At 64.5% G+C, this 9948-nt stretch overlaps 1 protein-coding gene across 2 annotated transcripts; it reads right to left on the bottom strand.

The window, feature by feature from the left end:
* Nucleotides 1-232: 232 nt before the first annotated feature.
* FAM83H (family with sequence similarity 83 member H) lies at nucleotides 233-9576 on the bottom strand. Of its 2 annotated transcripts, XM_081070471.1 has the most exons (5): nucleotides 9413-9576; nucleotides 6050-6511; nucleotides 5057-5221; nucleotides 4857-4981; nucleotides 233-4660 (listed from the first exon to the last, which is right to left on the bottom strand). In XM_081070471.1, the coding sequence occupies exons 2-5, from the start codon at nucleotides 6494-6496 to the stop codon at nucleotides 1876-1878; spliced, it is 3522 nt and encodes a 1173-aa protein (XP_080926597.1). In that variant the 5' UTR covers nucleotides 6497-6511; nucleotides 9413-9576; the 3' UTR covers nucleotides 233-1875. The 2 variants fall into 2 exon arrangements, with proteins under 2 accessions (XP_080926597.1, XP_080926596.1); XM_081070470.1 differs by having other exon boundaries at nucleotides 4857-5221.
* Nucleotides 9577-9948: the final 372 nt, after the last annotated feature.

The following is a 9948-nucleotide window of genomic DNA, read 5'->3' as shown; positions in this document are numbered from 1 at the left end:
CGCTCCAGCCCTGCCCCAGCGATGGGAGGCCCTGACAACTGGGGAGTGGCTGCTGGGCTTGGGGGCCAGGGCCCCCAGGGGTGTGCCCGTGGGATGTGCCTACACAGCAGGCTGGGTGGCGTGAGGAGAGCGGCTGCGTGTGGCTGTGAAGTAGGGCTGTCCCGGGAAGGGGTCTGTGTTGGGTTAGAAGATTCGGGTAGAGGTGTTGGCAGTACAGGTGGGGAGGGGTCTTTACTGCTCCTGTGCACTACACAGTGGGGTGGTTATATATATTCGGGGACGTGTTGGAATATTTCATGCTCGTGTTTTATTGTTCACACCAAAATGTGCAGAATTGCATTTGAGGAGCTGTCTTACTTAGCGCACGGGGGATACAGACAGGAGGCTCCAAGGCCCCAACGACTGGCCTCTGGTGGCCAGACCGCAACACTCCCGCACGGGCTCCCTGCAAGCCCAAGGCCTGGACCCACCTCCAAGCAGCACCAGGACACGCGGAAATGCACGTGTCAGCAAGCGCAGGCCAGGCAATGCTCCTGCTCACCTGCACCCCCACGACCTTTCTCACCAGCACACTCCTGCCCGGGTGGGGGCTGTGGTGACCCGACAGTGCCCCCGAGTCGGAACTGCTGCCTTCACTCAGTGCTCTTGTTTCTTAAATCCTTTGCCACTCTGAACAATTGGGATTTCTTATAGTTAAAAATAACTCAAAAACTATTTAAAAAGAAATTGTAGAAATGCTAATTTCACAGCATTAGCACCTATGGGGTGAGGGGGGCTTTTTAAGTATTTGGTGCCAAAGTGTGCGATTCTGAATCAAAGTTACCCTCCAGAGGTGAGAAAGATACAAGAAAGGTAAGTGGGGAACCTTGGATAGAGCTGTGGATTGGCAACAGAAGAAAGGACGTAAGACGTAGGGCATCTGCAGGGCAAGGACCACGCCCAGGACCCCTGGACCAGTGGGCTGGGCTCAGGAGCCACCAGACTGCATCACCTGCCCTCACCTGTTCCAGGGACAAGCACTCCACATGCAGCCGCTTTTCAGCTGTGAAGGTGTGTCAGGGCGTGTGGGGACCCTTCACAAGGTTGGTGCCACACATTCACCACCACTGCAGCCTGGTGCCCCCACTCCTCTCCAGGAGTCTTGCTGGAGAGGCAGTCCCTCTAGGGTCCTCTGCCCTCCCCACAGTGAAAAGATGGGTCCCCAAGAAAGGCGGCAGGAGGCAGGAGATGGGCAGGGCAGGAAGTGAGCACCCAGCAACCTGAAATGGAGATGGAGACAGAGGGCCCCGAGGAGGTGGGAGGCCGAGACAGGGTGGGGCAGCCAGGAGACAGCAAAGAGGCAGTGTAGCAAGGAAGCCTGAGCAGAGGGGAGCCCTGAGTCAATGGAGGGGCTGAGGCACAGGGATGGGCCCCTGGAAGATGGGGGCTGAGGCACAGGCATGGGCCCCTGGAAGATAGGGGCTGAGGCACAGGGATGGGCCCCTGGAAGATGGGGGCTGAGGCACAGGAATGGGCCCCTGGAAGATGGGGGCTGAGGCACAGAGATGGGCCCCTGGAAGATGGGGGCTGAGGCACAGAGATGGGCCCCTGAGCTGAATGAAGCCCAAGGAGATGGTGGAGGCACATGTTTAAGGGAAAATAGGGGCCCAGAGACTGAGGAGTTGAAATGGGAGTTGGGGGAGCAAGGCATGGGGCAGTGAGGGGCTCCAGCCACAAGCAAAGAGAGGCTCGGGGCAAGAGGCAGAGCCCCAAGTGGAGCTGAACTCTGGCGCTGCCCAGCCGGGTTCCATACTGCTGCGGCGTGAGGACCAAGTGCTCTGCCTGGCAGGTGGCAGTGATGCGGGCACCCTGGCCTGGGCTGGTGGACCAGGAGGCTCACTTCTTGCTTTTGAATGTACCCAGGATCTTGGGCATGAACTTCCCCACCTTGCTGTCCCTGGTGTCCTCTTCTGCTGGACCCTCCCCGGCCCCGGGGCCGCCAGCCTCCTCCTTTTTGCAGAAGACCTCGAAGCGGCTATAGACGCGCTTCTCCTTGCGCATGCTCTCCATGCGGCGCAGCAGGCGGTCGCGCTCCTCCGCGCTGGCTGGCAGGGTGCTGCTCAGTCGGCCTTGCGTCCCCACACTGTCCGAGCGGAAGATGGCCGAGCATTTGTCCTTGTCGGACATATCAGGGGCCAGGCCACCGGCAGCCGGAGGGCGGCCTAGCTCAGGGCTGCTGTGGATGGGGGTCAGGGCAGGGACTCCACGGTGCTTCTGGCCGTGGGCACTGATCTGCTCCAGAATGGCTTTCGTGTCATCTCGCAGGTTGCTGCTGTACAAGGCATTGGCTGTGGCCGAGGCCGTGCGTGCCCGCGGGCCCCGGTCGTCTCCTGAGGCAGCTTCCGTGCTGTCACCGCGGCTCAGTGATGGCCGCTGCCGAGGGCTTTCAGGCTGCCCGTTCTCCTGCGGCGCTGGGAAGCCGCCCTCCTCCTCGGTGCGCCGCTCACCCTTGGGGCTCAGCAGCTGCAGGAGGCGCAGGGAGCCCTTGCGCAGGACCTCCATGGCGCCGCCAGCCGCCTCCTCCGCGGAACCAGTCTTCGGGCACTCTCCAGAAAAGGCAAGGGTGAGGCTACCCCTGCGCTCCGGTACGGGGGGCACCGGACTGCCCCTGCGCTCCGGCACGGGGGGCACCGGACTGCCCCTGCGCTCGGGGTAGGCGGAGGTGGGGCTCCCCTTCTGCTCAGTAAATCCTGCAGTTGGGCTGCCTCGGGGAGCGGGAAACCCAGACGTGGGGCTACCCTTCCGCTCGGGGTAGGCCGCAGTGGGGCTCCCTTTTGGCTCCGAGTGGGGTGCCTCCACTGGAGGGCTGTTCCGCCCTTGCGGGGAGGTGGAGCGGCCCTGGGCCGAGAGGAAACGGGAGGGCAGCCTGTCTGTGGCGCCGCTCCGGCCCAGCGTGTCGAGCAGCTGGGTGGCGGTGAGTGTGGCAGCTCCTGGCTGCCTCTCAGCCTCTTGGTGTAGCCGCTGTGCGAAGGAGTCGCGCAGGTCGAGCAGGCAGCTCTCCAGGCTGCGGCGCTCGCTCCCCACGCCGCCTGGGGTTGCCACCTCCTCCTGCCTGGCCTGAGACACGACAGCCTTGCTGTGGCTGGCAACGGTGACTGCAGGCCCCATCGCACCAGAATCACGAGCTGGGCCCTTATACTTCTCCAGGAGCTCGGCCACTTTGGTGGAGGCGGCAGAGCGCACGGCCTCGCCGCTGGGGCCCAGCGTCTCGCTGACCCCCTGCTCCTTGTGTAGCAAATGCACCTTCTCGGTGGTGGCTGCCGTGGCGCTGCCCATGCCCTCTGCCTGCGACGCGAAGATGAGGGAGGAGCGCAGCCGAGAGCTGCGCTGGATCAGCGGGTTCAGGCGCGAGCGGAAAGAGTCCTGCTTGGTCAGGCCCGCGTCCTCCAAGCCCTCGCGCTCTAGGCCCTCACCGCCACCGCTGCTAGAGCCGGGCGCCGGGCCCTTGGCCGGGAAGGACGCAGGCCCGCGGAAGGCCGAGGGGAGCAGGCCCCCGGCGGGCCCCCGAGTCCCGGCAAGCAGCACATCCTCGTCACAGTCCTCGGCCTCCATGGGCAGACCCTCATCGCAGGCGTCCTCTCCATGGCAACCGCTCAGGTAGGAGGCTAGGCGCCAGTGCCGCAGCCCTGCCCGCCCCTCGGGCCCAGCCCTGCGCTCTGGCTCCGCCTCGGGCCCGGTTTCAGGGCCGAGCCTCGCTGCTGCCTGGCATGAGAAACGCTGGCCCAGGTTGGGGCACAGGGTCCCAGCGGGTTCTAGGCCGCGGGGTCCAGGTCCGAAGGCAGGGTCCGAGCCCTGGCGTACTTCACGCGATGAGCTGGATGACACATAGTCCAGCCTCTGGTGTCCATCCAGGCCCAGCTCGGGGAAGCGTGGCCCAGCACCAAAGGAGAAGTCGTCGGGCTCAGCAAACCCAGGACGGCCGGCGCGCAGCTTCTCAAACAGGCCCTGTGTGCGCGCGGGGGCAAGCTGTGGGTCCCACTGGTAATTCTGCTGGTAGAGCTGGTCCCGGTGGAAGTGGCTGGTCTGGAAGCGGAAGTCGTCCCCGTGGCTGAGGAACGTCTGCCGCGACACCTGCCGCGCGGCCGCGAAGTTTTCCACGGCGCCAGCGCCGTCGGCAGCGGCGTAGCTGTGCCGCTTAAAGGCGTCCATCTCCAGGTGCCGGGCCTGGAAGAAGCCCCGCTGGCCCGTGAGCTCCCCACCTGGACCAGCCTCGGCGTCCAGCCGCCTGGCCAGCGGCCGCAGCCCCGTGTGCGGCTCCAGGGCTCCCCCAGGCATCCGCAGAGGCTCCTCCCGCCGGAAGGCTGACAGGAAGTGGCGGTCGGGGTCCAGGAAGGAGGGGAAGCCCAGGCCCTCGTCCCGAAGCGGTGGGAACAGGAAGTGCGCTCTTTTAGGGAAGGGGAAAGGGGTCGGCGCCCCAGGCACCTGGCCGCCTACGAGGGGCCCGGCCCCCTGGTAGGGAGCCAGGGCGTAGGCATCCATGCGTGCCAGCACCCCAGCCGAGGGCACCAGCGGCTCCGACTGCGCAAAGAGGATGCGGAACTCCTCATCGAAGCTGGAGACCAGCTCGCCCTGGAACACGTGCGCCAGGCTGCGGTGGATCTTCTCGAAGGACCACATGAAGCTGGGGGAGAAGGGGGCAGAGTGAGGGAGGGGGCGGGCCTCAGAGACCAGCCTGTGGCTAGAAGGTGTTAAGTCTGCAGGGACGCAGGCGAGGTAGGGCCGAGTGGAGCTGTGACAGGGGCTACAGGACCAGGGGGTCTGGAGAGGAGGCCCTCGGTGGGGAGGTGTTGGGGCCGCCGGGCAAAGGGGGGGCGCACCTGTAGCTCCCGCTCATCACCACAGCACAGTCCACCAGGAGGAACTTCTCCTTCACGTGGCCCTTGAAGGACTTCCCAGTGCGGCAGTAGTAGGTGGGGCCCGCCACAGTGCGCACGCGCAAGAACTGGGGACGGAGAGTGGTCAGGCCCCTGCCCAGGCATCTGCCCCCTGCCCTGCACCCTGCTCCCGCCTCACTCACATCCACGTGGTGCAGGTTGACGCGGCACTTGTCGGCCATGTCTAGAAAGTGCTGCGCGTTCATCTCGTCCAGGAGAATGTAGACCGGGACGCGGCGGGCGGCGGCCTCCAGCACTTCACCGAGCAGGTCCACGTCGGTGAACATGTCCATCACCACAGCCACCACCTGCAGGAGTCGGGTCAGGGACACAGGGCACAGCCCTCTGCTGTCCTCACCATTCTCTAGCCATAGCTCTGGCTCAGGGGGCCTCTGGATCACCCCCAAAACACTGCGAAGTGCCCACTAGCCCATCCTGGGGGAGAATGGAGCTGTTAGGGAGTGGGGTCAAGAGGAAGGGGCTGTCCGAGGGGATGTGGGATGCTGGCTAGGGGGGCCCTAAGCAGGCACAGGGACTGCATCCTGTTGGGCGAAGGCTCTTTCAACTGGAGGTGGGTACTCACCCCTGGGCAGAACCCTGGCTGGGGCAGAGGCCACGGTGACAGAAGCCCCTGGGATGCTGCCTGCCCCCACAGATGTCTGAGCTCCCACAACCCCTGGGCAGGCATCAGGGCAGAGGGCACATGCAGGAGTCTTTAACATCTGGACCTGCTACCTTGCCTCAGTCTCCATGATTCAACAGGTCCCTTTGCTGTTTGCCAACTGCTTGCTGGGGGGGAGGGTAAGGAGCCCTCAGCTGCATCAAGGGCAAAACTAGAGAGAATTCTATGCACAATTAACTCAGGCCGGGAGGGGGCCTAACCATCCCAGAGCCCCTGAGTTTCTGGACACTGGCCATGAGCACGGCCAAGCAAACCTGTGCAAGTCTGCACCTTGCAGCATGCAATAACCAAACCCTTGGTGGCTCTGGAAGTCTGCCAGGGAGCCCTCGCTGCAGCTGGCCTCACCCTGGCCCCTAAGCTGGCGCGTTTGTTTCTCCCTCGTGTCCCCAATCGTTCTTCACGGTCCAGCTCAGGCTGTCCCCCCCCACTGCCCACCAGGCCCGTGACGGTGCACCTGCTGTGCAGAGCGGATCATCCTTCGAGCCTCATCCTTGATGCTCGGGCTGTCAGGTGGTGGTGGCTGCACCAGTGTGGTGACCTCAGTGCCCTGGAAGCCAAAGGTCAGGGGCCAGCCCAGGTCAAGCTCAGGTACCGCCTGGTCTGAGTTCATAGGCCAGTAGGTACCCGAGGAGCCATCCATGTCCACGTTGGGAGGACTGCCTTCTGCGGGTTCCTGGGCAGCATGCTGTGGGGGCCGCAGGTGGCGGCTCACGTGCTCCAGTTCCTCAGGGCACAGGAAGGCAGGTGCCCCTTCGGATGCCAGAAAGCGGCTGTAGGCGTCTGGCCCGCCCTCAGCCAGCGCGTCCACTGCCAGGCGGTAGTACTCTTTGTAGTGAGGCGGCAGGTATCCCGGGGCCAGCGGGTTGTCCCCCTGCGAGGAGCTCTGGGAGCGACGGGCCATGTTGGGGCCAGGGGCCTGGGGGAAAGGCAGGGAGACACATTACCAGGGCAGGGCACTGAGCCGACTCTGCCACATGCTTACATGTAGACACCCACTGTGGAAGCGCTATCAGTGACCTTGGGTGGGCTGTGGAGTTCAGCCCATGCCTGGAGGCATTCAGGGCACCCCCAGGCCCTAGGATGCCCTCTAACTAGGGGACATCAGCAGAGTGCCTTGTCTCCCACTGCTCTGGCCATGCTGCGTGGGCTCCTGCTCTCACCAGGACCCAGGGAGGGCTCTGGCTCCACGTGTCTCCCACTCAGGGTTACTTTATGGCCTTAGTGACCCCAGGCACTTCTATTTTGTGGGCCTTTTCCATCATAAAAATGTTAATATTTTATGACTATTGGAGTAAAGAAAACATAATCCAGGCTGGATTCTTTATTGTTGTTTCTTCTTCTGATTTCATGACAATGCATTTTTGTGGGCAGGCCCCTAGCACTTACATACTAGACAAGTTGAGTAGCCCACTGCCTGTGTGTGTGTCCCCAGGGTGAGGTTCCTGGGCCCCTCACGGCACCTGTCTGGCTCTTTACCTCCACTGTAACGTGCCGCTGTCAGGGTTGACGTGCTGTCACTGCTGGCCCAAGGCGAGCTCCATACAGAGCTGGTCACTGCTTTTGTCCAACCAGGGTCAGAATCAAGCCCCACCCACAGCCAGACTTCACACCTTTTTGGAGCCTGGCTGGGACTGTAGCTCCTTACTCTCTCTGAGCTGAGCTTACAGTCCTGTCCCAGCCAAGCCGTGTGTGACAGCTGTGATCTTTCCAAGTCTCTTTGTCACTGCCTGCTCCCTACCAGGTTCAGTTAGGAGTCACAGCCCTGTGCTGTGGCGTTGGGCTGTCCTGGGCTCTAAATGGGCCTCTACCCTCACCACTTGCCCCAGCCTCACAGGCCTCCCTCCCACAGGCCTGCCTGAGAAGCAGGTCACTGGCCCTGAGAGGTGGGGGCTTCTACTGAGCTCCCTTAACTACCTGGACCTGTTCTTCTCCCACCTGGAAGAAGAGTCCCAGGCACTGCTCACCCCACCCGCTGCTCCTGCAGCTGGGGGAAGTGGTCCTGCCAGACTGCACACAGCATGCCCCTCCACAGACGCAGCTGGGCCGCGCTGACTGGAGGGGGTCAGGGCTCTGTGGTGTCTGATGACCTGGGGCACCTTACCTGCCTGCTTCCCCGGGGCGGGGGACAGGCTGAAATGTGACATGGGAGTGGGAGGTGTGGGATTCTCTTGGGCCACTCAGGCTGCATCAGGCAGAGGTGCTACCTGGTCCCAGGAGCTGTTCTGACACTCCTTTGTGGGGACACTATCTTCTGACTGCACCTGGTTACCTATGGGGTGGCTGTCCCATCCTCATCCTACAGGGCCACACTGAGGAATACCACACTGGGAGTGGGGAGTGGGATGAGGGGCAGGCCTTCTTGTACCAGAGCCTCACACTGTACCTGACCACAGTGGGGGCTCACTCTGTATCTGAGCACAGTGAGGGCGGGGTGTCTCATACTGTACCTGATGAGGAGGGCACTGTGGTATTTGGCTACACAGGGTCAGTGTCTGACTAGGTAGGACTTGGGGGCACTTTCCCTGTTGGGGGTGACACAACAGAAGGGGTACCGTCCCCTCCAACTTCACTGGGGAGGGGACCCAACACAAACTACAGGGTGCGTGCAGCGGGGTTGGGGGGTCCTGTGGTGGGTGAGGAATCTGCTCATCACACAGGACTGGTCAGGAAAGGGGACAGGTGGCCCTGCTCAGACTCATTCAGCAACACCGTGAACTCAGGGACCTAGTCATTCCTTGGTCAGTTTCCTTTCATGGGTCTGCACAGCCCTGAACTGTGGACTGGGCAGTGTCCATTCCTCAGCGCACAATGGGGCACCCCAATAGTGTGCCTCCCACACATCTGCCTACCAAGCCTGCTGGGAGGGAGGGGCACCTTTCCCACCCAGGTCAATGACTCAGCAGGAGTCCGCTCCTCAGTGGTGACCGCTGACCTCTGACACAAGCCAGACAAAGCGTCCAGAGCATTAGGGTTCCTGTGGGCTCCCAACCAGGGACTTCCAGAAGGCCGACCCTCCCCACCCCGGCAGGAGAGGGGGTTTCTCAGTGACTGGAGGGAAGATAGAAGGAGGGACCTGGGCTAATGTACAAAGGCGGGGCCCCTGCGCCAAGTACAGAGGTGGGGGGGCAGGAGGAGGGTCCCCAGCGGAAGAGGCACTACGAGCGGTGAGGCGGATGAGGGTGGGATTCCGCTCGTGGATTGGAAGTCAAAGTGTTGTAGTTTTCGGGGTGCGCACCGCAGGCCGAAGGGGGTTAGTGCGCACCAGGGAGTTAGCGGCGGTCACAGCCAGTGTCCCATCCACCCACCCAGTCCAGGGTCTTGAGCGCGAGGCAACGGGGACTTCGGCTCTCCCTGCACTTCAGGCGGAGAACCAGAGGGAGCCCCGGCACCCATGGCGGCCTGGGCGGGGCGCCCCCAGCGAAGGGTCCGGGCCGGGCCGGGCCGGGCACTCTCCCCGGACTCCAGCTAGGCCTCCAGGGCGGGAGCGAGTCAGGACCTCCTAGGCAGGCTCGACCCGGGCCCCAGGAACCTGCCCACTAGGCTCTTCCTGGGCCGGCGTCGTGCGAGGGCGCTCGCGTCCACACCGGCTCACGCGGCCGCGGCGCCCCGTCACCCCCACCCGGCGCACGCGGCCGCACTCGCACTCCCACCGCCACACTCTCGGTCGCGCGGCCCCGGCCCAGGTGACCGCGGGAGGACCGCCCAGGTGAGGCCGCGCGGGGGGCGCCCGCGCCGACCCCGCCCCATCCCGCCAGTCGGGTGGCGGCCTCCCCCTACCGCACGCCCCGCCCCGCTGGAGCCGGGGGAGGGGGCCTACCTGGCCAGGTGCGCGGGGTCTCAGGACAAGGGCAGCAGGAGCCGACCGCCGCCCAGCGGCCTCGCGGTCCGGTCGGTCCGGCAGCCACTCCCTGCCGTGGCCCGCCCGCCGCGCGGCCTGATTCACGCGCCCGCCCCCGCCCCGCCCGCCGCTCCCGCCGCCTGCCTGCCCGGGCAGCACCTGGGGGCGGGGCGGCCCCACCCGCGGCGCGCCCGCATTCCTCCGCCTGCCCGCCGCCGCCCCGGCTGCCCCCGGAGCCCTGCTGCGTCCCACGTCCCGCCAAGCTCCCCAGCGGCCCGGCGCCCCCGGAGACCGCCAGGGCCCCGTGCCCCCAGGCGCCCATCTGTTCACCGAAGCCTCGAGGCCCCTACTCCTGACCCTTGACCCTCGCCCCGGAAGTTGAGGTGACTCGGAAGTTCCGGCTCAGTCGCTAGGAAACAGGCCACCCGACGCGAGGGGCGGGGCTTCTGGTCTGGCCCGGGAGTTGGGGGAGGCAGGTGAGGCAGGTGAGGCCGCGGGGGCGGGGCCGAGCCCGG

This window comes from Rhinolophus hipposideros (genome assembly GCF_964194185.1).
Source record: "Rhinolophus hipposideros genome assembly, chromosome: 13".
Classification (NCBI taxonomy): Eukaryota; Metazoa; Chordata; class Mammalia; order Chiroptera; family Rhinolophidae; genus Rhinolophus; species Rhinolophus hipposideros.
Note: the sequence above shows the minus strand (reverse complement) of the source record. Positions and strands in the feature narration are given on the sequence as shown.